The sequence below is a fragment of the Narcine bancroftii genome, chromosome 6 (genome assembly GCF_036971445.1).
Source record: "Narcine bancroftii isolate sNarBan1 chromosome 6, sNarBan1.hap1, whole genome shotgun sequence".
NCBI lineage: Eukaryota > Metazoa > Chordata > Chondrichthyes > Torpediniformes > Narcinidae > Narcine > Narcine bancroftii.
This window is the reverse complement of record NC_091474.1, coordinates 67027712-67053568: the sequence shown is the minus strand read 5'-3', so window position 1 is coordinate 67053568 and position 25857 is coordinate 67027712. Positions and strand designations below refer to the sequence as shown.

General features: G+C 45.7%; 2 protein-coding genes across 14 annotated transcripts in view; one reads left to right on the top strand and one right to left on the bottom strand.

Moving 5' to 3' along the window:
- Positions 1–2128: 2128 nt before the first annotated feature.
- The window catches only part of mcph1 (microcephalin 1), a 334689-nt gene continuing 310960 nt past the window's right edge, over positions 2129–25857 (top strand). For 10 of the 13 annotated variants that reach the window (XM_069885232.1, XM_069885238.1, XM_069885225.1 and 7 more), the window contains exons 1-2: positions 2600–2789; positions 7120–7192. In XM_069885232.1, the coding sequence (XP_069741333.1) occupies positions 7156–7192 (37 nt within the window). In that variant the 5' untranslated portion in view covers positions 2600–2789; positions 7120–7155. Of the gene's footprint in view, positions 2254–2555; positions 2790–7119; positions 7193–25857 lie in introns of those variants that run through there. The other 3 variants (XM_069885226.1, XM_069885227.1, XM_069885228.1) reach the window with 3 other exon arrangements.
- LOC138737307 (uncharacterized) lies at positions 2630–6605 on the bottom strand. The gene is made up of 2 exons (XM_069888059.1): positions 6533–6605; positions 2630–3771 (listed from the first exon to the last, which is right to left on the bottom strand). Exons 1-2 carry the CDS (start codon positions 6603–6605, stop codon positions 2630–2632), a joined length of 1215 nt encoding a protein of 404 aa, XP_069744160.1.

Sequence of the window (25857 nt, the reverse complement as noted above, 5' to 3'; positions counted from 1 at the left end):
AGAATACTCCCAGTTGAGAAGCAAAGAAGAGACCCAACACACAGGCTGTGGGCTGCTGGAGACCAGCTCATGGGAACCAGATATTGGAACTGGGATTTGAGAGGGTGCTGAGGGCAAGAAGGGCTCCCATAGGGGCCTTGGGTGCTGATGGCTTCCTGATTATGTTTCAATCTGGAGTTCGAGCTGTCCTGTTCTATCACCCAACAATGAAGGAATCTTGCTGACGACCAACACCTCCTCAGTCGTCAGCAAGTCCTACACGACCTGAAGAGGTTGAGGAGGGCAAAGCTACCAGCCCCCATCTTGACATTTTACAGGAGCACATTTGAGAGTGTTGGTGGTTGCATCATTGTTTAGTACAGTCACTGCAAAGCACAGGACCAGAAGAAGACTGAGGATCATCAAAACAATGAAGATCACTGGGGTCTCCCTTTCCTCTATTGACCACATTTACCAGGACAGGATTTAAAGAATGACTGAGAACCCTTTCCATCCACCACACAGTATCTTGAAGATCAAGATCACAATTCTTTTATTGTCATGTAATAAAACAGACGTAATAGTCCACAAAATTCTCTTTAGTCTGCCAAGGCCAAAAATCACCATCAGCAGAAATTTCTCGGCGCCAAATATCATCAGGACGGAGGAACAAGGAGTGAAGCACGAAAGACTGCAGATGCTGTGATTAAAGTAAGAATACAATGCTGGAGAAATTCAGTAGGTCGAAGATATTCGACGAACGTTTTGGGTCTGAGCCCTTTGTTAAGGTATGAGCAAAATGTTGGCAGATGCCTGAACTAAAATGGTGGGGGTGGGGGTGAAGAAGGGATATTAAAATCAAGTCTGCTTTCTTCCCCCAGGCTGTGAAATTGATGAACTGAATCAATCATCCTAAAATATTATATATGTTTATGTTAAATTATGCTGGAGTAGCGGGCCGAATCGCCGACCCCGTTGTCCGATACAAGATGGCACGTGGCCCTGTTCCCTTCTGAGGTAACACAAGTTGCCTGGGGGGGGGGGGGGGGGCGCTGCTGGACGGGGAGCGTTGCAGCTGTCAGCAGCCGCTCTGCCTTGATGTTTCGACGTGACTATTATGCATCATCTGATGCAAGAATCGACAAGATAGACAACAGACTCGCCAAGGCAAATAGCGCCTTTGGAAGACTACACAAAAGAGTCTGGAAAAACAATCACCTGAAGAAACACAGAAAGATCAGCGTGTACAGAGCCGTTGTCATACCCACACTCCTGTTCAGCTCCAAATCAAGGGTCCTCTACCGGCATCACCTACGGCTCCTAGAAAGCTTCCATCAGCGTTGTCTCCGCTCCATCCTCAACATTCATTGGAGCGACTTCATCTCCAACATCGAAGTACTCGAGATGGCAGAGGCCGACAGCATCGAATCTACGCTACTGAAGATCCAGCTGCGTTGGGTAGGTCATGTCTCCAGAATGGAGGACCATCGCCTTCCCAAGATCGTGTTATATGGCGAGCTCTCCACTGGCCACCGAGACAGAGGTGCACCAAAGAAGAGGTAGAAGGAGTGCTTAAAGAAATCTCTTGGTGCCTGCCACATTGACCACCGCCAGTGGGCTGATCTCGCCTCCAAACCGTGCATCTTGGCGCCTCACAGTTCAGCGGGCAACAACCTCCTTTGAAGAAGACCGCAGAGCCCACCTCACTGACAAAAGACAAAGGAGGAAAAAACCCAACACCCAACCCCAACCAACCAATTTTCTCTTGCAACCGCTGCAACCCGTGTCTGCCTGTCCCGCATCGGACTTGTCAGCCACCAACGAGCCTGCAGCAGACATGGACATTTACCCCCTCCATAAATCTTCATCCGCGAAGCCAAGCCAAAGAAAAAAAAATTATGGGGTGTGTGTAGGTGTGGTCTGGCTGTCAGTGTGCAGTCAGATGATAATGAACTTGAAGTCAGAGCCAATGTTTGCAGCTCGAAAAGATACGACCCGGTCAGCGCGCTCCGAAACCAACCGGGGTCCCTGCCCCACCTTGGAGGTCGTCAGGGAACCCAGCGAAACTTCACTCGGCATCGTCCGAAAACAGTCCACCCGCTTCCTCCGGTGACGTCAGCGCTTGCGCGCGCGTCCCTGGGCAGCACGTTGGCGCCATGTTCAAATGTCGAGGAGGAGTTCCGCAGTGGAGGTCAGGAAAGGGGAAATTATAACGCAGCTTCAACCAGCTTCCCAGGAAGAGTCAGGTTAAAATCTTTAACTTCATTTCATCCGGTGAGTGCACGGCCCGTCATCGCATTTCCTCCCCCCCCACCGACTTAAATCGCCGGGTTGGTGCTGTGAGCACCTTCGACCCATGAAACACCCCTGGAAGCCCATGTCTGGGCTGCTGAGGACCCCCCTTCCAACTCTCTCTGGAAAAGGTCCCGCCCACCCCGTCTGGTCCCGCCCACCCCGAGTCTGGTCCCGCCCACCCCGAGTCTGGCCCCGCCCTCCGAGTGCAGGCTCCGCCCCCGTCGGGTAACGCACTCCTCGAGGCTCCGCCCTCGAAGCGAGATCCCGCCCTGGCTCCCCTCACTGGTGGGCTCCTCCGATTGATTGGCTGGTGACAGTTTATGGCCCGGCGTGCCGCGCGCTTTCGGCGCCATCTTTAAAACGGCACGGCGGAGTGCAGCCGTTGCGGTTGGTAGGACCTCGCTCGGTCCTCTTGCAGCGGTGTGGCGGGAGGCGGGGAGCTAACGTCCGGCCCAATCCCTCCCAATAGCCTGGGAGCTGGAAGCTGATAATTTACCTGCCGTTGGGGGCTGGAGGTGTGCGGCGCGCTCGTGCGCGTGTGTCCGGTCGTTGGAGTCGTGGGGGGGTGGGGGTTAAGAGGGGGCTCTAGTAATAGGGGTGGTGGGTCCCGGTATGGTGGGGGTAGTGGGTCCCGGTATGGTGGGGGTAGTGGGTCTCGGTATGGTGGGTGCTGGGAGGGCTTGATATGGTGGGGGGGGGTCCCGGTATGGTGGGGGTGGTCAAAATGGGGTCCCGGTATGGTGGGGGTGGTCGGAGGGGGGTCCCGGTATGGTGGGGGTGGTCGGAGGGGGGGTCCCGGTATGGTGGGAGTGGTCGGAGGGGGGTCCCGGTATGGTGGGGGTGGTCGGAGGGGGGGTCCCGGTATGGTGGGAGTGGTCGGAGGGGGGTCCCGGTATGGTGGGGGTGGTCGGAAGGGGGTCCCGCTATGGTGGGGGTGGTCGGAAGGGGGTCCCGGTATGGTCGGGGTGGTCGGAAGGGGGTCCCGGTATGGTGGGGGTGGTCGGATGGGGGTCCAGGTATGGTGGGGGTGGTCGGAGGGGGGTCCCGGTATGGTGGGGGTGGTCGGAGGGGGGTCCCGGTATGGTGGGGGTGGTCGGAGGGGGGTCCCGGTATGGTGGGGGTGGTCGGAGGGGGGGTCCCGGTATGGTGGGAGTGGTCGGAGGGGGGTCCCGGTATGGTGGGGGTGGTCGGAGGGGTTGTCCCGGTATGGTGGGGGTGGTCGGAGGGGCGTCCCGGTATGGTGGGGGTGGTCGGAGGGGGGGTCCCGGTATGGTGGGGGTGGTCGGGGGGGTCCCGGTATGGTGGGGGTGGTCGGAAGGGGGTCCAGGTATGGTCGGGGTAGTCGGAAGGGGGTCCCGGTATGGTGGGGGTGGTCGGAGGGGGGTCCCGGTATGGTGGGGGTGGTCGGAGGGGGGTCCCGGTATGGTGGGGGTGGTCGGAGGGTGGGTCCCGTTATGGTGGGGGTGGTCGGAGGGGGGTCCCGGTAGGGTGGGGGCGCTCGGAGGGGGGGTCCCGGTAGGGTGGGGGCGCTCGGAGGGGGGTCACGGTAGGGTGGGGGCGGTCGGAGCGGGGTCCCGGTAGGGTGGGGGCGGTCGGAGGGGGGTCCGGTCGTGTGGCGGGGGTGGGGTCCGGTCGTGTGGCGGGGGTGGGGTCCGGTCGTGTGGTGGGGGTGGGGTCCGGTCGTGTGGCGGGGGTGGGGTCCGGTCGTGTGGCGGGGGTGGGGTCCGGTCGTGTGGCGTGGGTGGGGTCTGGTCGTGTGGCGGGGGTGGGGTCCGGTCGTGTGGCGGGGGTGGGGTCCGGTCGTGTGGCGGGGGGGGTCCGGTCGTATGGCGGGGGGGGGGTCCGGTCGTGTGGCGGGGGGGGGTCCGGTCGTGTGGCGGGGGGGGGTCCGGTCGTGTGGCGGGGGGGGGTCCGGTCGTGTGGCGGGGGGGGGTCCGGTCGTGTGGCGGGGGGGGTCCGGTCGTGTGGCGGGGGGGGGTCCGGTCGTGTGGCGGGGGGGGTCCGGTCGTGTGGCGGGGGGGGGGTCCGGTCGTGTGGCGGGGGGGGGGTCCGGTCGTGTGGCGGGGGGGGGGGTCCGGTCGTGTGGCGGGGGGGGGTCCGGTCGTGTGGCGGCGGGAGGCTGGGTCATTCAAATGGTACTTGAGTTTTGAAACAGCATTATGTTGAATTTGTGCAAAAGTGCTTTAAGAACCACACAGTTATTGAGTTTCAATTAAGAACACTTCAGTTTCATTATGGCTGTTTTTCAGACGCTGCGACTTTGAACAACTCTCTCTGAGTCTCTGAAAGTCATGAGACCTGTGTGTCACCCTGTATCTAGCCCACAAGCTAGCTTTACTATGAAATATATTTTATAAATAAATTTAGCAAGAACAATGCTGTAACTATAAAACATAGGAGCAGGAGTCTGTTCTGCCATTCACTCATAAGTTGATCCATTTTACCATTTAGCCCCATTGCCTGGCCTTCTCCCCATAGCCTTTGATGCCCTGGCTAATCAATATCTCCTTTAAATATACCCAATGACTTGGTTTTCATAACCACACGTGGCAACAAATTCCACAGTTTTACCAACCTCTGACTGAAGTGCTTCCCCATCTCTTTTCTAAAGTGAATGTTCTTCAATCCTGACTATGTGCTCTCTTGGACTCTCCCACCATGGAAAGAACCTTTCCACATCTACCCTGTCCCCTGCCTTTTCAATATTCAAAAAGTTTCAGTGAGATCCCCCTCATTCTCCTAAATTCTAATGAGTACAGGCCACAGTTGTTCAATGTTCCTTTCTTTTCATCAGCTTTTGAAGGCATTTTAAATTGTATATTCATTTGAAATGCCTTTTTGTGAATCTTTGTTTAGATTGAATAGCTATAAATTTCTGACTTTGAAAATGATGTCATGATGCTGAATGAATCCTTTCTAGTGTTGTCCTTGGTGTTACCTTCTCCCTAGTGAAAGTTTTACTCAGGTTGTTGTGGGACTGACTTTACTTTCAAAAGCAATTGTATGGTTTCCAATTTCTGTTTTTATTCTTTAACAATATAAATAATTGGGTAGAATTTATAAGATTTAGAGTAGGTCACATACATACACAAATTTTAAAACTTATCTTATTTGAAAGACTTGAGAATTATTGAAGATCTCTTGGAGAATGTAAGCACCTTTCACAAGTAGGTGTTAATTGAACTGTGAGCCAAAGAACTTTTCTTAAATCCACACACACACACACACACACACACACACACACACACACACACACACACACACACACACTACATACATGTGCGCTTAGAATTAGAAGGGGGTAATTTGGGTAGTATATAATTAAGTGTAAGTATAGAGTTTGATTCTATTTTCATGTTTGAAGTTGATTAAAAATAACTTGTTTTGAAAGCCATTTGTCTTGGTGAATGTCAATTGCTGCTGGGTTTGGGGTCCTTTAGGCTCATAACAATTTCACTGCATGATGTAATAATCAGTAGTTCTAGTCAAGTTTATTGTCATCTGATTGCACAAGTACAACCTGACAAACCAGCGTTTTCTGGTTCTTGTTGCAAAACACGCAGGCACACAATTAGATATAACATGCATACAGACAAACAATACATATGAAGGACAAGTATTCATCCATACAAGTAAATAAATGTTTTGTGAAAATGAGGGTTCCAGATGGTTAGTGTGAGCAGTTCCTTTGGTCATTCAGTATTTCTCTCTGCCTGTGGGAAGAAGCTCTTCCTCAGCCTTGTGGTGGTGGCTCTGATACTCCTGCATCTATCCCCCAATGGAGAGAGCTGAAAGATGTATGCAGTGTGGTAGGGGTCTTCGATGAATTTGCATGTCTGCTTCATACAACGATCCCGGTGGATCAAATTGATTGTGGGTGGGCTGGGAGGTAGATGCTCTACTGCTCTTATGATCCTGTGGATTGACTTCCAACCCATTTCTCTAGCAACCATACCACATTATGATGCAAACCAACCAGGATGCTCTTGTTAGAGCTTCTCTGGAAGGTTGACATAAAGGCTGGTAGCCTCTCTGGAAGTGCAGTCACTGTTGTGCTTTCTTGACAAGTGAGGTGTTGAGTGTCCATGATTGGTCTCTAGTTAAGTCGTCCAAGGATCGTGGTGCTCTCCACTTCAGTTGTTGATGTTTAGGGGTGGGTGGTTGTCCCTGGTCCTACTGAAGTCTCAGTCATCTCCTTCGTCTTGTCCACATTGAGACTTGGGTTGTTATTCTCACACTGTATCACAAGATTATCAACCTCTGTAGTGTGCCTCGTCGTTGTTGCTGATGAGGCCAACTTTGGTACTGTTGTCATCTTCAAAATTTGACATGTTGGAGCTGGATCTGTCAATGCAGTCATGGATCAGTAATGTGACAGGAGTAGGCTGAGCACACAGATCTGAGGTGCACCAGTGCTCAATGTTATAGTACTCGACGTTCTGTACTGACCCGGACTCACTGTGGTCTTTCCATTAGGAAGCCCAGAATCCAGTTGCAGAAAGGGGTGTTGAGTCCTAGAGAGGACAGCTTCTATACCACCCTCTGGTGAATGATAGAATTAAATGCCAAGCTGAAGTCGATTAATAGCAGCCTGGTGTATGAGGTGTCATTCTTCAGTTGGGTCAGGATGGAGTGAAAGAAAACCACCTACCTCTTTGTTCTGGTACTTAATATCATTTGGCTTTCTTATAAAATGTTCAACTGCTTCTGGTAAAGATTAATTGTTTCGTAAAACATAATTTTTCAAGTACTGATTCATCTGCTATATAGTTGGCTGAAGAAATTGCAATGAAGTCCTTATAAAATCATGTGAATGTATTGTGACAATAACTGTTTATTTTTCAGATTAGAACGAGTTGGCTTCACGCATACTCTTGCAGAATGACGAGTGAAGGCAATAAAAAATCTATTTTCCGAGGTATGAAACAAGCTCATAAACTGAAGTTAATGCTGACATTACCAAAAACTATATTCTTTCTTAGTAAGCAAATTCAAAATGACTTTGAATTAATATTTTAAACAAGTTAGGATTGAATTTTGGAGACTTCCATGTAGTCTAATTTTTTTTAATATAAAATGACTTGCTCACATTTCTTGTCCCTCCAAGATCTGTTGAAGATGCAGCACTGCATCTGTGTCAGTACATGTATCTCTGAGCAGAAGTACAGCATATTGTGTTGCATTGTACACAATTTAGTTTTAGATAGGTGTTTATTGCCATTACACAAATACATTAATGCACCAAAATTATTGCATGTGGTACACAAATTGCAATAATGCAAATTAAATGACCACAATATGCCAAGAGAAAAAAGGATAAATATAAATTCACAGTTGCAGTTCTCGTAAGAAAAGAAAAGGAAGTGGCATTTCAATAGGGCAGACACATGTGTTGCAGACAGTAATGTTTGATTATAATTAGGTTAGTATCAGGAGTTAATGAACTTGAAAGCTGCTGGATAAAAATAAAATTGTTCTTGAACCTGGATGGTCTGTCTGAAGGTAGTAGTGAAAAGAGCTTATGACTAGTGGGATGGGGATCCTTTTTGATGTTGGTTGCCTTCCTAAAAGCAGTCTCTCATGCACGTGATGTTTATGGGTGGGAGATCAACACGCGTGATTGCCCTAGCTAGATATGTCACTTTCTGCAGCATCTGCGTTTCTGGACACTGAACTTTCCAAGCCAGGTTGTGATACAATCATTCCACCTGTAGAAGTTGGATGCAGTATTCAAAAACGTGCTAATTCTCCTCAGACTTCCTTAAAAATAGAGATGTTTATGTAAAACACGAAAGTGCAGACATTGTGGTTGAAGTAAAAACACAATGTTGGCGAAACTCAGCAGGTCATACAGTGTACTTGTAAAGCAAAGATAAAGATACATAACCAACGTTTTGGACTTGCGCCCTTCATCAAAGTATGTCAAAATGTAGGTAGGCACCTGAACTAAATGATGGGGGGGAGAGGGAAAGGGGGAGGAGCCCCATCCCAAGGAGATAATAGATGCATAAGGGAGGGAAGGCACACCAACAAATGAGGAGGAAGGATGTCTCTGTGAATGAGAGGGGAGAGCTGGAAGGGAGAATGGAAAGTAGGTTCATGTTAATGTGCCTTCATGGTGGTCTTGATATGTTGCCGATAGGAGAGGACTCTGATATTTTGACTCTCAGAAACTTGATGGAACAGTCCTTCACAACTGTTATGTAGTCCAAGATATCTTCCCTTGCCCTTCATAAAATTGACAATAAGCTGCTTGGGCTTGCTGTTGTTGAAAGCAAATTGTTGCTCTGTCACATCATATTGTACTGTGGTAATCATAAAACATTACAACACAGAAAATAAGCCCTTCACCCCTTCTAGTCTGCACTGAACAATTATTCTGCTTCGTTCCACTGACCTGCATCAAGTTCACATCCCTCCAATCCATGTTCCTATCCTAATTTGTATTGCGTTAAAATTGAGCCTGCATTCACCACTTCATCCTGCAGCTTGTTCTATACTCCCACTATTCTGTGTGAAGAAATTCCCCCTAAACTTCTCCCCTTTCACCCTTAACCTATGTCTTTTGGCTATGTAACTCGTATCATTGGGAAAAGCCTACTTGCATTTACTGTATCTATACCATCATCATTTTGTATATCTCTATCAAATATCCCCATTCTTCTACACTCCAGGCAATCAAGTTCTAAGCTGTTCAATCTTTGCCTGTACCAATGTTCTAGAAGTCCAGACAACATCCTAATAAATCTCTGCATTCTTTCTATCTTATTGATATCTTTCCTATAGTTAGGTGGCCAAAACTGCATACCGTACTTCAAATTTGACCTCACCAATGTTTTATACTACTTTACCATAACATCCCAACTCCAATACTTTGATTTATGAAGGCCATATACCAAAAGCTCTCTTTATGATCGTATCTTTTTGGCGCCACTTTCAGGGAATTGTGTATCTGTATTCCCAGATCCTTCTGTTTTACTGTATTCCTCAGTGCCCTACCATTTACCATGTATGTCGTACCTTGGTACCTGAAATGCAGCACTTCATACTGTCAGCATTCCATCTGTCATTTTGCAGCCAATTTTTTCCAGCTCATTCCAATCCCTATAAGCTTTGAAAGGCTTTCTTGCTGTCCACAACACCTTCATTCTTAGTGTCATCTGAAAACTTGCTGATCCAATTTACCACATTATCATCCAGATCATTGATATAGATGACAAATAAACAATGGACCCAGCACTGAACCTTGAGGCACACCACAGTCGTAGGCCTCCAGTCAGACAATCATCCACTACCACTCTCTGGCTTCTCCCATAAAGCCAATGTCTAATCCAGTTTACAACCTCACCATGAATACCGAATGGATGAATCTTCTTGCCTAGCCTCTCACGTGGGGCCTTGTCAAAGCCCATGATGAAGTCCATGCAGACAACATTTACGGCCTTTCAGCTTTCCTGGTAACCTAAAATTTCTACAAAATTGGTTGTACACGACCTACCACGCACAAAGCCATGTTGACTATCCCTAATCAGTCACCAACTATCCAAATACTTGTCAATTTCCCATTATCTGACACACAATCAATTGGAAACTCAAACAACTGATGAAAATATGAGTTTCCTCCAACGCTTACCTCCATCACCTGCCCCATTGCATTTCCAAACAGATCAAAAACTGCTCCCCCTCTAGTTGGCGTCTCAACATATTGCTGCCAAAAGCAATCCTGAACACAATGCATAAATACTAAGCCATCCTGCCCTTTTACTGACTGCTTTTCCCAATCTATGGAAAATTGAAATCCCCAACCAACACCACCCTATTTCTCCTGCACATCACCTATTTCCTTGCACATTTGCTCTTCTAGTTCCCTTTCCCTTTTTGGAGGCCTATAATATAGCCCCATAATAGTAACCTCATCCTTCTTATTTTTCAGCTCCACCCACACTGCCTCCCTCAACGAGCCCTCCAGTCTACCTTGCCTTCGCACTGCTGTAATATCGTCCCTGACAAGTAATGCCACACCTCCCCTTCTTACTCCACCAACTCTGTCACATATAAAGCACCGAAATCCTGGAACATTCAACTGCCAGTCACAACCTTCCTTCAACCACGTCTCGCTAATGGCCACATCATAATGCCACATGTCAGTCCACAACTTTAGCTCATTCAGCTTCCTTACTACGCTCCTTGCATTAAAATAAATACATCTCAGGGATCTCTTACATCCTACCTTTTGCATATCCTCCTCTCTTCCATTCTCACAATTTTCACTACATCTTTTTACTACTTCCTGCTTTTCTTCCCTCAAATTATTCAAACTTGTCTCTTTCCTTAGCCTACTAACCCTCACCCTGCTGTCCTGCCTAACTTGAAACCCTGTCCCCAACCATACTAGTTTAAACCTACCCCCGACAGTCCTAGCAAATGCCCCCGCCAGGAGACTGGTTCTTCTTGGATAAAGATGTAACCCATCATTACGGTATAGGTCTCAACTTCCCCAATAAAAGGTCCCAGTGGTCCAAGAACTTGAAACCCTGTCTCTTACTCCATCCCTTTATCCACGCGTTTAACCTCCACCTAATTCTATTTCTGACTTCACTGTCAAGTGGCACAGGAAGCAATCCAGAGATTACCCCCTTAGTGGTCCTCCTTTTAAGCTCCCTACCCAACTCCCTATGCTCATTCTGCAGGACCACTTCCTTCTTCCACCTACAACCTCTGGCTCCTCACCCTCCCCTTTTAGGATATTTTGAATGTGCATAGTCACATCCCGGACCCTGGCACCAGGGGGGAAAACCACCATCTGGTTTTCCTTATGTCCACAAAAATCTCTCTCTGTCCTCCTAACCATTGAATCCCCTATAACTATCGCCCTTTTCCTTTTATTCCTACCTTTCTGGGTCACAGAGGTTGACACCATACCTCTGCCCACCATAGTCTGACTATCCTCCTCCTCCATACTCAAGGTGGAGTGCCGATTTCTGAAGATTACAGGCTCGGGTGCTTGCACATGAACCTGACCCCTTCCTTTCCTCCTCCTAACGGTAACCCACTGCCTCTCCTCCCATGGCCCCTGTGCAACCACCTGCCTGTAGCTCTTGTCTACGATAGCTTCATTTTCCCAAACCAGAGAGAGGTCATTGAGCTGCAGCTCAAGTTCCCTGACTCAGTCCCTTCAACACTGCAGCTCAGTGCACTTTGTGCACACGTGGATGTCCGGGAGACGTGAAGACTCCATGACTTCCCACATGTGACACTGAGAGCCCAAAACTGCCCTCGCACTCATCCTTCCTCCTCCTCACACCTTACAAAGTAAAAAAAAAATAAAGATATATATTAAATTAACTGTGAATGTCTTACCTTTTGTCCAGCACGCTCATCCTCAACCTCTGCTCCCCTAAGTCTCTCAAGCCAAAGCCTCAAAGACCCACTCCTTCACTGCCACTCACTCATTGGGCTGCTCCTTTGTCTTACCCACCTTTTATTGGGCCCTGACCATTTAACCCCCTCACTCTCTCCAAGCTCCTCCTTCTCCAGATAGTCGCCAAAACTTCAGTCGCCGCCGCCTCCAACTCACAGCCTGAACCAAGAGCTTGCAGAATGCTGTAAAAAGGAAATTGTGGACAGATGAGACTAAGATTAACCTGTATCAGAATGATGGCAAGAGCAAAGTGTGAAGATGTTGAGGAATTGCCCAAGATTCAAAGTATACTACCTTTGGTGTGGTTTGCATCTTGCAGTGTAGCAAAATGACAACTACAAATTTCAAAGGTGATCAAAAGCTTAGAAGCAAACCTAGCTTTCTTATACCTATATCAATGAAACAATTCAACATACCCGAGTACTTCATAAACACCTGTGAAGCCAAATTTTGCAAATGTTATGGTGCCCTGAAATGAAGGGTCTATGAATAATAAGTGCTGTAATTTTTACATGTTCAAACCAAGATGTAACGAAATAGGCTTGATCTGTAAATTTGTGGGGGGTGGGGGATGTTGTGGATTTAATTATCATGGTTGCATGGTGAGCTCTGTCTTTTAAACTGTATTCTTGATGCAGATGTATTAGTTATGCATTGTAAGTGTATTTCAGTCAACTGGAAAATTTGCATTTCCAGCATCTGCAATCCCCATCAGAGACCTGACTGCCATAGTTTGCCCCTAGCAGGTCATCTCAACAGTATACAACATGGTGCACCTGTTATTGAGGTGAACAACTATAGGAGTCCCTCTCCTGTCACCCAGCTACCTTCCTCTTGCCTCTGAGGTGTGATTGCATCCCTGTAACTTCTATCGCCTTCTGAATGATCCAGAGTTCATCCAACTCCAGCTCCAATTTCCTTTTTTTTTTTTCGAAATTTATTTATAGTATCTCCATACATTCATTTCAAATTGACTTAGTATAATATTACATAATAGATACTAAATAATTTTTAAATTTTCACCCCACCTCCCCTAACCCCTTAGGAAACCACCTTGTGGTGGTTAATTCCCAAAAACCCAAATGGGTGTGGTATAAACCACAAATGGCATATGACTTTCGGGAGCAGAAGTACCACTCCCTCCCCCCCCCCCCCCCAGGCAGACAAAATACACGTATAAACCGAAAAATCATCATTTCTTATATCCATAAAACCCCGGTTCATCAATTTAACCAATCTTATTCATAAACTCTTTTTTTTTTTGAAAATCCAAACTTGATATTAAATTTTGCACCCTTTCCACCCTCCCAACACTGAGTTAAACATTGTTTACAATCAATAAAAGTTTAAAAAAAAATTTTTTTTTTCAAGTCTTCCTGAATTTCATCCACTGAATTAAAACACCTCTGAACATCCCAGTTCAACACCGAATCTTCCATTCTTCTCAGTCTCAAGTTGAATTTGTAGCTTACTTTCAAAAGAAGTTTTTTTCAAATCTTTTAAAATTTTCTTGAACATAATTCCTTCGGTTTTGATCTTCTAAAGCATCAATGAAATTCATAAGTTCTTTCTTCTGTGTTTCCCAATTTAATACCAAATTTTCCACTTTGTCAATCTTCTCAATGTTAAGTTGAAATTATTGTTTATTTTCAAAAAAAACTTATTCAAAATTTTTAACTCTTCTTGGACATTGCTCCTTCGACTTTAATTTTATAAATCATCAATCTTGTTCATAGTTTCTTTCTACTGAATTTCCAAATTTAATAATAAAGTTTCTGTTTTTTCCAATTTTCTCAATATTAAATTGATCTTGTTGTTTAGTTTAAAAAAAACCTTTTCAAAACTATTAAAATCTGTTTGCAATGTATGCATACTCACAGATAATAAATTCACTCTTCCAATATTCCATCCAAAAAAAAATCACTGATAAACCTTATTGCAGGTCAAGGAGTTCCATATATATGTTTATCTTCAGAAAATATTTCAAATCAACATTCGTCGCCATCTTTCAAAAAGGAGTCCAAAATCAACTTTAATAAGTTCTGTTCTTGAGAAAATTCCAGCACCAACTCCGGCTCTGTCTGGGCAAATAGGTCAAATTTCTTCCAAAGTCAAAGAATGTAATTTTGTTCTGTATTTATAGATAATAAATTCATCCTTCCGATATTCCATCCAAAAAAAATCACTAATAAACTTTAATGTTATCTGGATTTTTAAAACTCACAGGCAACCAATGCCAATTACTGCAATTTATCTTCATAAAACATTTCAAATCAATATTCATCACCATCTTTCAGAGGGGTGTCCAAGGCCAGCTTATCCGACAGTCCAATTAATGAGCTCCGTTCTTAAGAAAATTCTAGCCTTGCCTCCGTGGTTCTGTCTGGGCAAGTAGGCCGAGTTTCTTCCAAAGTCGGAGAGTGTAGTTTTGTTCTGTATTTGAACTCTATTTTCCTTAATCTTTATTGCCATTTTAAACTAAAAACAATTGATAAACAAAACAAAGACTTTTAACAGAAAATAAATATTCTTAAAACGGGTATTTATATAACTGCCTGGGGGAGACCGGGAATGCACGTCCGCTCCCTACGCCATCTTGCCACGCCCCCCCAGCTCCAATTTCCTAATGTGGTTTGTAAGGATCTGCAGTTGGATGCACTTTTCACATATGAAGTTGTCAAGGATGCTATAAGCTATCCACATTTTGCAAGAGAAGCGTGGCCCTGTTCTGGCTGCCATTTCCACTGTTGAGGAATTAGAAAAGAAAGTTTATATTAAAAAAAAATCTGTCCTTGCATGTGCCTGCTTATTCCTCCTCAGGTTTGTCCTTGCCTGACCTCAGCTCCTGCACCACTGCCTTGGCTTCTTCTCATTGAAACTTCTTGAGCCAAAGCCTCAACTCCCTACTCTGGCCCACTCGGATGATGGCCACTTGCATCTCACCAATTTGTTTTAAAAATATTTTTATTGATTTTAATAGTTAAAAAACCTTTATATGTGATATCTAACTGATTACATAAGTTGATTCATAGTATGGTTACAAGATCAAACCGGCAAACACAAAGAAGGCATTTCACACAGGGGAAAAGATGAACAATTACTTTATTAACAAAATTCACCTTCAAACTTTAATTCAAAATCCCTTCTTTTATAACAATGCCCACTGGTTACTATGAAAATTTCTATAACAGTGTAAAAATAATAAATTCCCCAGGCTAAATATAACATATGTAATTAAAGTCTAAGTTATATTTCCAACCAACCCACAAAAAAACTTAGACACAAAACACATAAGACTTGCAAAACTTCGATCTCAACCGAAACAAAGATCATAAACAAAATTCAGTTTGTTTGGTAAACTGAAGCTAAAAGATCTTTGAGAGAGAGAGAGAGACTGAGAGAGAGAACACAAAATTCGAAGTTGTCTTGTGTTGCTTGCAGAGAGAGGAACAATAGCTTGGTCTGGATCCTTCTGGCTGCCCTCGGAATGTTCATCCCTTTTTAAAATCCCAACATTCTAAACTGTCTTCCAGACCATGACTCTTGTTTTGGGACGCCTTCTACTCCACAGCACATTCGTCTCCCACTCTCTCAGCAGTCCACCTTCACTTTGGCTCTCTAAGGCAAACTGTCATTTTTCAACATAAAACTGCACAACGCAGAACTCTATAACAGTATATACATGTATAAACTAATACAGAATATAAACCATAATTTTCAGGCAACATATTTTGGTCAAAACCTTGGATTCTGATGTTAAATCAAAAATAATAAGATAGAATTAAGAATCCCATATATTGACTTAAATCCTCATCCTATTCTATCATGTGATCATTATTAATTATCTACTATAGCCTGGTTTTCTCTAGAAATGAAAAAAAGAACCCCCCCCCCCCCCAACCTACCCACCCTCTAAACTAAATCTTCAATTTATGATAGTGTTTCATGGAAGGTCCCTACATCTTGTCGAATTTAACCTTGACATCTTTAAAGCAATATCTAATTTTCTCCAAACTACATAATATGTAACCATTGTATATGAAAAGATGGAAGAACTATCTTTCCATTTCATCAGAATTGCTTGTCTCACGAGCAACGAGGTTAAAGCTAGGATTTGTTTTGGGTTGAAGTCAGGGGTGTAACCTCTTCTTGAGTGAAGCCAAACAAAGCAATTAAGGGGCATGGTTCTAAAGGGCATGGATCTTAAGAATCTCTGTTAAAATTTGTTCCCAAAATTTATTTAATTTGGGGCACTCCCAAAACCTAGGAATCAATGAAACTTTATCACATAGTGAATCAATATCAGAATAAAAATGAGCTAATTTAACTTGAGAAGTGTATTCTATACACTGTGGCGGCCCACATCGCTCGTGGCGAACTGGCCCTGCTTGTATCGCCACACCGGTGGGGCAGCAGCAAGAAGATGGTGCCATCGGGGGACTTCAGTGCTTTGTGGCTTAGGCAAAAGTGCGTGCCTCAGCTGAATGTGATGACGTCACTGCCAGCGCGGTTGAGTAACTCATGCCACCCTTAAAGGGCACTTGCAAAGTTTGAATAAACAGTTCAACTGAAACCTCTACCATGTCCTGTGGTGTGTTCCTGTGTGTGTAGCAGCCACTACATTGGTGACCCCAGTGAGTCCCGATGGTTTTCTGGCCTCCCTATATAGATGCAACAGCAGTCACGATCACGGTGAAACCTCCCCTGGAAGCATCACCCACGCACTTGATTTGGGCAGTCGGAGGTGCAATTTTACCTCAGATCCCATGATGTTTACCACATCATGAGCACGCTTGATGAAGAAACTGCAGCCAGGGTGGACGACCTGATCCACAACCCACCGTAGGAAGGTAAATACCTCGCTCTCAAAAAGCCTCTTCCTCGGGACCTTCAGCTTCCCCCGTTGACAGCAAACCACCAGACTCCTACACTTGGACGGCCTGGGCGACAGAACCCCATCTGCCCTCATGGATGAGATTCTTGCGATGGCAGAAGGCCATAGACCCTGCTTGATGTTCAAACAAGTGTTCCTTGAACAGATGCCGGAGGACATCCAACTCCTGCTGGCAGATGAGGATTTCTCAGATCCAGAGAGTCACAGCCTGCTCAGACATGCTCTAGTGGACCAAGCAAGAAGCGAGGCCGCCCTCAGCCAGGTCACCCGCCTGGAACCCAGCCGGCCGCAGGTGCCCCCCAAGCACAAACCGGAAGAGCACCACCCCACCTGGTGTTTCTACTATCAATGTTGGGGGCATCTCTGTTCGTTTCAGGGAAACGACCCAGCCAGCCGCTGTTAATGGCTGCGACAGCTGGCCGCACTAACAGCCTCCTGCACGTGAACGATAAGTCCAGTGACTGACATTTCCTGGTAGACACCGGAGCAGAGCTGAGTGTGGTTCTCCCGACCCCTTCGAGACCTACATGAGGCCCAACCCTATGGGCAGCTAACGGATCCTCCATCAAGACTTTTGTCACACGCAGCACACAGATCCAGATTGCCAACGACAAGTTCTGCTGGAAGTTCGTACTGGCCACGGTGGGCACAGCGCTGCTGGGAGCTGATTTCCTCAGGGCGCATAGCCTGCAGTTGGTACATGGCCACACTTTCCAATTCCACAAGCACGTGCAACCCAGGAATAGCTTCCATCAGCTCGCCCAAGGATGAGTATTCTCAATGAATTCCCCACCATTCTGCGGCCACAGTTCACTTCTGCAATGCCCCAATATGGCATCCGCCACCACATTTCAACCCAGGGCCCTCCCCTTCACGCCAAAGCCAGGCGTTTTCCCCTGAGAAGATACAACTAGCAAAGGTGGAGTTCTCCAGATTACAGGAGCTCGAGATCATCCACAGGTCAGATAGTCCTTGGGCCTCCCCCCCTTTACATGGTCCCAAAGGCTTCCGGGGGTTGGCGCCCATATGGGGACTACTGTCACTTGAATGATGCGACCACGCCAGACCAATAACCCATCCCACATATACAGGACTTTACGGCCAACTTGCATGGTGCCCAAGTGTTCTGGAAGTTCGACCTGGTATGGGGGTACCATCAAATCCTGGTCCATCCTGTCGACATTGACAAGACCGCCATCATCACCCTGTTTGGCCTATCGAGTTTCTGTGGATGCCCTTCGGCCTTAAAAACGCAGCCCAGACATTTCAACAGCTGATGGACGCAGTGGGCAGAGTCCTAGATTTCGTGTTTATCTCGATGACATTCTCATCACAAGTCGGGACCATGATGAACACAAAGTCCATCTCTGTGCACTATTTGCTTGCCTGGCAGAGTTCGACCTCACCGTCAAGTGCCAGTTTGGGAGTCCCTGCAGTTTCTGGGCCATTCCATCTCTGCGGATGGGGCTGCCCCATTACCTGAGAAGGTCGCAGCCGCACGCCAGTTCCCGAAGCCCGACACGCTTAAGGATCTCCAAGAATTCACTGGGATGGTCAACTTCTACCACCGTTTCATCCAGGGGGCAGTTCGCATCATGCAGCCATTGTTAGCACTGATCACTAGCAAAAATAAGACCCTGGAGTGGACGGAAGAAGCAGAGAATACTTTCACCATGACAAAGGCTGCTCTGGCTTGTGCTACCCTTCTGTCCTACCCGCATCCTGACGCCCACACTGCACTCTCAGTGGACGCTTCAGCCACGGCTGTCGGGGGCGTCCTGGAGTAATCAGTCAATGGCCAGCAGCGCCCACTTGCGTTCTTCAGTAACCACCTCCACCCTCCGGAACTAAAATACAGCTCCTTCAACAGGGAACTTCTGGCCTTGTGCCTGGTCATCAGACACTTCTGGTACTTCCTGGAGGGCAGGCCATTCACGGTTTTCACCGGCCACAAACTGCTCACTCAGGCCCTCGCCAAGTCCAAGGATCCCTGGTCAGTGCGCCAGTAGCGACATCTTTCCTACATGTCGGAGTTCACAACCGACCGAGTGGGTAAGGATAATGTCATTGCAGACGCGCTCTCAAGGCCCACCATCCACAGCCTATACCCCGGCCTGGACTACGTCCAGCTAACGCAGGTGCAGAAGCAGGACGCAGAAACACAAGCTTTCCGCAGCGCCATCACGTGCTTCTGACTCTTGGACCTCAGTTTGCCGTACAGCCCTGACACACTGCTCTGCGATGTCTCCACTGGCTCACCACACCTGGTTGTCCCACAGTAGTGGAGGCCGCAGGTTTTCAGTATGGTCCACGACTTGGCTCACCCCTTGGTCAAGACCTTGGTTTGCATGGTGGAAGAATGATTTGTGTGGCATGGCCTCAAGGAACAAGTAGTCCAGGTGGCGAGTGCCAGGCCTCCAAAGTTCAGTGCCATGTAAAGGCACAGCAGTTTGACTCCCCAACCAAGAGGTTTGAGCACGGACACGTTGATATCGTGGGCCCCCTTGTTTCCTGGGACGCCTGCTACTTGTTGACTGTGGTCAACGGCATGAGTCCTACACCAGATATCTACTCACCCACTGGATCGCAAGGTTTGGTGTTCCGGCATGCATGACGAGCGACGGGGTGCCCAGTTCACATCCACCCTTTGGCCGCAGCTGGCGAACCTCTTGGGGATCAACCTCCACCATCCACTGCGTACCATCCCCAGGCTCTTGGTCTAGTAGAGTGTTTCCACCGGCATCTCCAGTCAGCTCTCATGGCCCTCCTCACCAGTCCCAGCAGGATGGATGAATTACCCTGGGTCCTGCCTGGCATCAGAACGGCTCCGAAAGAAGACCTACAAGTATCATCTGCGGAGCTGGTCTGTGGCGCACCGTTGTCGCTACCCGGGGAGTTCTTCGGCCCAAACATTGGTTCCGCGACCGAGAATAGGGCCTTACTGGCAGACTTGTGGGATAAGCTCACTTCACGAGCGCCCCACCACAAACCCACCATGGCAGCTGCCCGTCTTGCATCCCCAAGAACTGGCCATGACTAACTTCGTTTTCGACCGTGAGGCCCACATTCTGCGCTCCTACGAGGGTCCTACAAAGTCCTGAAATACTCAGGCAAGACATTCACTTTGGACATTGGGGGCAGGGAGGAGATATTCACAGTTGACAGACTTAAACCTTGGCCCGACCAAAACGACGAGGTTGGCTACCCAAGCGGCGAGATGCGTAAGCCGGTTTGGGGGGGGAAGGGGTTGTGTGGCAGCGCACATCGCTCATGGCGAACTGGCCCAGCTTGTATCGCCACATCGGCGAGGCTGCGAAAAGATAGCACCATTGGGGGACCTCATTACCTCGTGGCTTAGGCCAAAGCACGCTCCTCGGGTGAACTTGATGACTTCACAGCCAGCGCAGGGGTGGAACTCACACTGCCCCTAAAAGGCGCAAGCGAAGTTTGAATAAACAGTTCAATTGAAACCTCCCCCATGTTCTGTGGTGTGTTTCTGTGTATGTAGCAGCTGCTACACCACCACCTTAAATTGTAATAGACAATGTTGTGCACAAAATGAGGACGCATTAATTAAATAAGAGTGTGTCCCAGTCCTCAGCTGAAAATTATATATTCAAATCCCATTCCCATTCACTCTTGATCCTGATCACTGACGCTATTTTTGGGTCCTTCAAATTATTGTAAATAATTGATATGAATCCAGCATGGGAAAACTTCAAACCAAAAAGTAAACCAAGAACATTTGAGGAAAATCAGAAAGTTTGGACTAAACCAAATGCCTAATTTGTAAGTATCTAAAAATATGTCTATTAGGAAGTTTAAATATTGCTGTAAATTGTTCAAAAGAAACAAAATTATCTCAAATAAAAAGATCCTTGAAACTTTTTATCCCGAATCTGTACTGCTCTAGATCTGTACTGTCTAACATGGAAGGTTGAAATGATGATGTATAATAGGGCTGGCAAGAGAAAAACTATGATATCCAAAAAATTTCCAAAATTGTGCTCAAAGCCTATGTCTTATTATTGGATTATCCATTAAGTTAGAAAAAGAAAAGGGTAAAGAACGTAAAGTTGCTAACATAGAGGTTTTTTTTTGTATATTTTTGCTTTTATCAACAAACAGTTCCAAAGTTACCATCACAGATAAATAATTAAATGTGTATTAATCATTAATATATGTTCCAAATAAAGCCCCTATCCCCTGACCCCAATAAAACCCTAAATAAATGAAAAGGGAAGAAAAGACAGAAAAAAGAGATGGGGGAAAGGAAGAGAATAAAAGAAAGGAGCTGTTGAGATCTGGAATCCTATTCAACAAAAAGAGGGGGGGGGCCCTAAATATTTTTGACTAGATTTCAATAAAAGGAAAAAAAATGAAGGGGAACAAAATAAAGAGTATGTATTTTTTCCCATAATGACCTACATTTTGTAGGTAAGGTTCCCATATCTGCAAAAACATGTTTATAATTATTCCTTAAATTGTAAGGGAACACAACTATACATTTCAGCATTCCGCATAGATGAGATTTTAGAAAAATTCAGTTCCATTTCTACCCAGGACGGGTGATCGCCTAAATTATAAAAATGTAATAATAACTGCAAATTACAGTACAACTCCGATTATCTGAAATCAGATTCTCCAAAATGCTTAGTTGAAATTCAAAAAAATTTTTGGATAAATGAGGATATCTGAAACAAATTGGAAATCCTCATTTTCTGAAATTTTTTTCGAAGCCGGACTGACTGGGGAATGTCGGGCTCCCAGTGGCGGCAGCAGAGGACCTTGGGCTTCCGGCACAAGTGGGGCCTCAGTGGGGAGATGTTGGTGATTGCAGGTGGCTAGCATTTTTTTTTGGTGAGAATTAAACATTAATGCTTAAAAAGCCTTCCTTTGTTGTTTAAACAGTGATAGAAGTGATTTGCTGTTGTTACTGGGCCCAGTCCTGACCATTTTGGATAATCGGAGCTGTACTGTATATTGAGTGCCCAATAATAAAATCTGACATTTGCTACATGAAGAAAATTTAATTTTGGTCCAATTTTTATCAAGTGGAGTAAACTATATATTCATGACCTATGACTTCAATTTGTTCTAATTCACAAGGGGAACTGGACATGGTTGCCCTTTAGGCCCTTTGCTTCTTGACCTGATTTTGGAACCCCAAGCAGTTGCCTTTCGTGAGAGTAGAGACTTTACTGGAGTAATCAGGAATGGAGTTGAACTTAGTTTCTTTATATGCAGATTATCTTTTGCTCTTTATTTCAAATTTTGAGTTTCTTGAGTTATAAAATAAATCTACATAAGAGTGAATTTTTTTGAATATTTTATTTATGGTTTTTCCACACAAACTCCAACAATTGTCAATATCATTATCAACAATATCCACATTAATTACATTTTGCATTTGTTAATTCCTTACAGTCCTCTCGTGGAGTTGAGTGTTTATTTTTTATCCCCTTCTTCCCGACTTTAAACATTTAGCACCAAACTAACTATGCTTGTAACAGTCCTCTATGCACCTGACACTATTATGATGCTAGATGTCCAGGATCTTATTACGTACCGTAAATAGTATTAATATATTTGGAGTCTGGGGTATTTGGAGACGGCCCCACTTTGGTTCCTACATATTGGTTAATTTTGTTCCAATTGAGGATTATTTGTTTTATATGGGGTTGCCTTTCTTTTCTGATAGCAATTTAGCCTTCCATTTATAAATAAAGTTCTCTGCTACCTGCTCGCCGATCATGTGCAGGCCGATATGTGCCCAGGAGAGGGGGGGGTGCGCGATGTATCTCGACTGGGCTGCCCAGTAGTATTTTTTAAGGTCTGATATTCGCAATCCACCCAGATTATAATGCCAGGTTAATTTTTCCAGAGAGACCCTGGCTACCTCTCCATTCCATACAAATCTCCTCATTCCCGTAAGTAAATTCTTGAAGAATCCCTGGAGCAATGGCACGGGCAGTGTCTGAAAGAGGTACTGGAGCCTGGGAAACACATTCATCTTAATATAGACATCCATCTATGTAAATCCTCAATTTCCCGAGCAAGGCGGGGGGTGTAATTTATCTTGTATAAATTACTCAAGTTGTTATCTTTGATCCAATTTGCGGCCACTTTAATTGACTATTTTCTTGACATTGACTGTAATTCCCCCTTCGTAAGTACATAATTTCACATTAATCCTAATTGATTTTATACCTGGAGATCTCCCCATCGATCATCCTCCAGGGTTGTGTGTAGCTTGGACAACGAGTTTGCTGGGTCTGTCAGGTGTATCAAAACATCACCAGTGAAAAATTGATTTTATGCTCTTCCTGGCCTGTTCTGAAACCTTGAATGTCCGGAACCTGGCGAATGGCCTCGGCTGATAGCTTTATGGCTAGTATAAACAGCTGGAGATAGCGACCATCCCTGCCTACTTGATCTTGTCAGTGGGAAGGCTGGCTAAATTTGTCCATTGGTCACAACTTTAGCCTTGGGCCCGTAGTAAAGCAACCTTATCCAATTTATAAAAGTTGGCCCTTGCCCCAGTTTTACCACTCTAACCTGTCAAATGCCTTCTCTGCATCCAGGGCAACAGCTAAGCCCTTCTCATCTCTGTTGTCCCAGATGCATGACACTCAACAGTCTACCAATGTTATCCGTCACCTGTCTCTTCTGCACAATGTCCACTTGGTCCTTGTTTATTGGCTTTGGCAAATGTTTCATCATTCAATCTGCCAGGGCTTTGACAAATATTTTGTAATCTGTTTAACAGAGAAATGGTTCTAAAAGAAGATGCCGTTGGTGGATCCTTGTCTTTTTTAAGATTTGTCGTAATGATTGCTGTCAAAAAAGATTCTGGGAGGTTTTGGGTCTCCATTGCCTGATCCACCACCTCCATGTAAGGAGGCATCAGTAAATATTTAAACTCTTTAACTCAGGTGGAAACCCATCCTCCCCCAGAGACTTTTTAGTTTGCTTTACCTAACTCTTCCTCTGTAAAGGGAAGATCTAACTTTTTTTCTTCTGGGTCTAAACTTGGCAGTTTTAATTTAGACAGAAACTCCCATCCTGTCTGCTGCTTGCTCAATCGCTGTGTTCAGCCATTTCCTGCTTCGGCCCACAGAATGAGCCATGGGCCGCTACACTCTTGTCACTTTTTTAACATTTAAAGATCGGTGTTATGGGTGCCTTAATTCCCTGCTGATTTGTTCCTGCAATATAAATAAAGTGGAATGATCATAAAGCAGAATTGGTTCCTCTTCAGTACACGCTGACTTTTCAGGCTTCTTAAAAAGTGACCCTTAGCTGTTGACCACTTCTCTACTCCTTCTCTTCTCCCATTTTAACATCTATAAAACATTTATCTTGTTTTGCATTGGATTTAATATTTAGGTTGTATATTTATTCCAACATTTCTTTCATTTGCTTTTAAGGGCCAGCCCAGAAAAGAGCATGAGGTTGCTCGGTTCGCAGCTTGTATTTCTATGGGTAAAGGTTGACTTTTCAGTTTTTGAGTTGGCTGTTGTGATCAATGTGGGATACACAGATTCAGATGTTGTACCACCTGTGAAAAGCCATCTCCCGGGCAAAGTAGAGATTCGGGACGAAAATGGAAACATACGAAGAACAGCTGTGGCAGAGCATCAGTGATGTAAACTGCTACAAAATCAATGTCTTCTCTATCTGTATTTGAACACTCGAACAAGGAAGAGCTACTGTGCACCCCAATGTCCTCTCTTGATCCTCTATTGTCTGAATCTGAGGATGAAGTGCAGGCTGCCTTTAGGAGAGTGAATCCAAGGAAAACACCTGGTCCGGGCGCAGTACCCAGCTGAGCACTGAAAACCTGTGATGACCAACTTGCCAATATTTTCACGGATTCCTTCAACATCTCACTCCTTCCTGCAGGCCATGGTACCTGCTTTTTTTCAAATGGCCCTCAATCATATCAATTCCTGTCTTCTGCAGCAAGACGCCATCTCACTGGCTCCACAGGAATCCCTGGAACACCTGGACAACAAAGACGCAGACATCAGGATGCTCTTGATCAACTACACTTTGGCACTCAACATCATCATCTCCTCAAAACTGATCAGCAAACTCCAAGACCTGGGCCTCAGTACCCCATTGTAAGTGAAACCTGGATTTCCACACGGAGGATTAATATAACAATAACACCATGTACGAATTTGCTGACTTGCACGGTAGTGGGTTTTAAAAAATGGGGTGATGAGTCAGCTTACAGGAAGGAAATTGAAAACTTGGCAGAATAGTGTACTAACAACAACTTGCACTCCATACCCTCCAAACCAAGGAGTTGATTGTGGATTTCAGGAGGGCAAAAACAGAGGCGGAGATCCATTTATGAGGGATCAGAAGTGGAGAGGGTGAGCAAACTTAAGTTCTTGGGTGTCACTATCTTTGAAGTCCTTTCCTGGACACAGCACATGAACGTCATTATGGGAAAAAAGTACGTCAGCGCTTCTACTTTCTCAGGAGTTTGAGGAGGTTTGATATGACATTGAAAAGCATGGCAAACTTCAACAGATATGTAATGGAAAGTGTGCAGACCAGCTGCATCGCAGCCTGTTATGGGGGCACCAATATCTCTGAGCGGAAAGCCTCACGAAAGGTAGTGGACACAGCACAGTTCATCACAGGCAAACCCCCCCCCACCATCGATGTGGAACACTGCTGCTGGAGAGCAGCAGCAGCAGCAATCATCAAGGATTCACACGATCCAGGACATGTTCTGTTCTCATTGCTGCCATCAGGAAAGAGGTATAGGTGCCACAAGGCTTGTACCACCAGGTCAGGAACAGTTACTACCCCTCTACTGTTACACTCCTAAATAACAAACTCAATCAGACACTCATTTAAGGAGTAATTTAAAGAGTAACTGTAAATTGAAGGACTGAGCTTTGCGTATGTAAGGTCTTCACTCATGCATTTTCCTTTAAGATGACGAAGGCAATGTGAGGGAATTTGTTTTATGTCGTCATCAATGAACTCCACCTTCATTGAGAGGTAGCTCTGAAAATGAGGTCTGCATCTTTATTTTGGGAGGGGGGGGTATCATGTGTCCTAATTGGCGGAGTTCATGTGGAGCAGAGGCATGTTGCTGGTTTCCTGGATACTTAGTGTCAGCATTCTCTTGACATTTGAATGTGACATGGACTTGGAACTTAGCCCAATACATGAGCATTATTTTGTTACTGCAGCCTCATTGAAGTCGTTGTCGCCTTCAGCTGGAGTCGGTGGAGGTTGAACC

Coding starts and splice junctions, on each gene's coding strand:
- LOC138737307 (XM_069888059.1), bottom strand. CDS start 6,605: ATGTCAAATTTTGAAGATGACAACAGTACCAAAGTTGGCCTCATCAGC. Junction 3,772..6,532: donor CGACGAGGCACACTACAGAG/GTTGATAATCTT, acceptor CCCCCCTCCGAG/CGCCCCCACCCTACCGGGAC.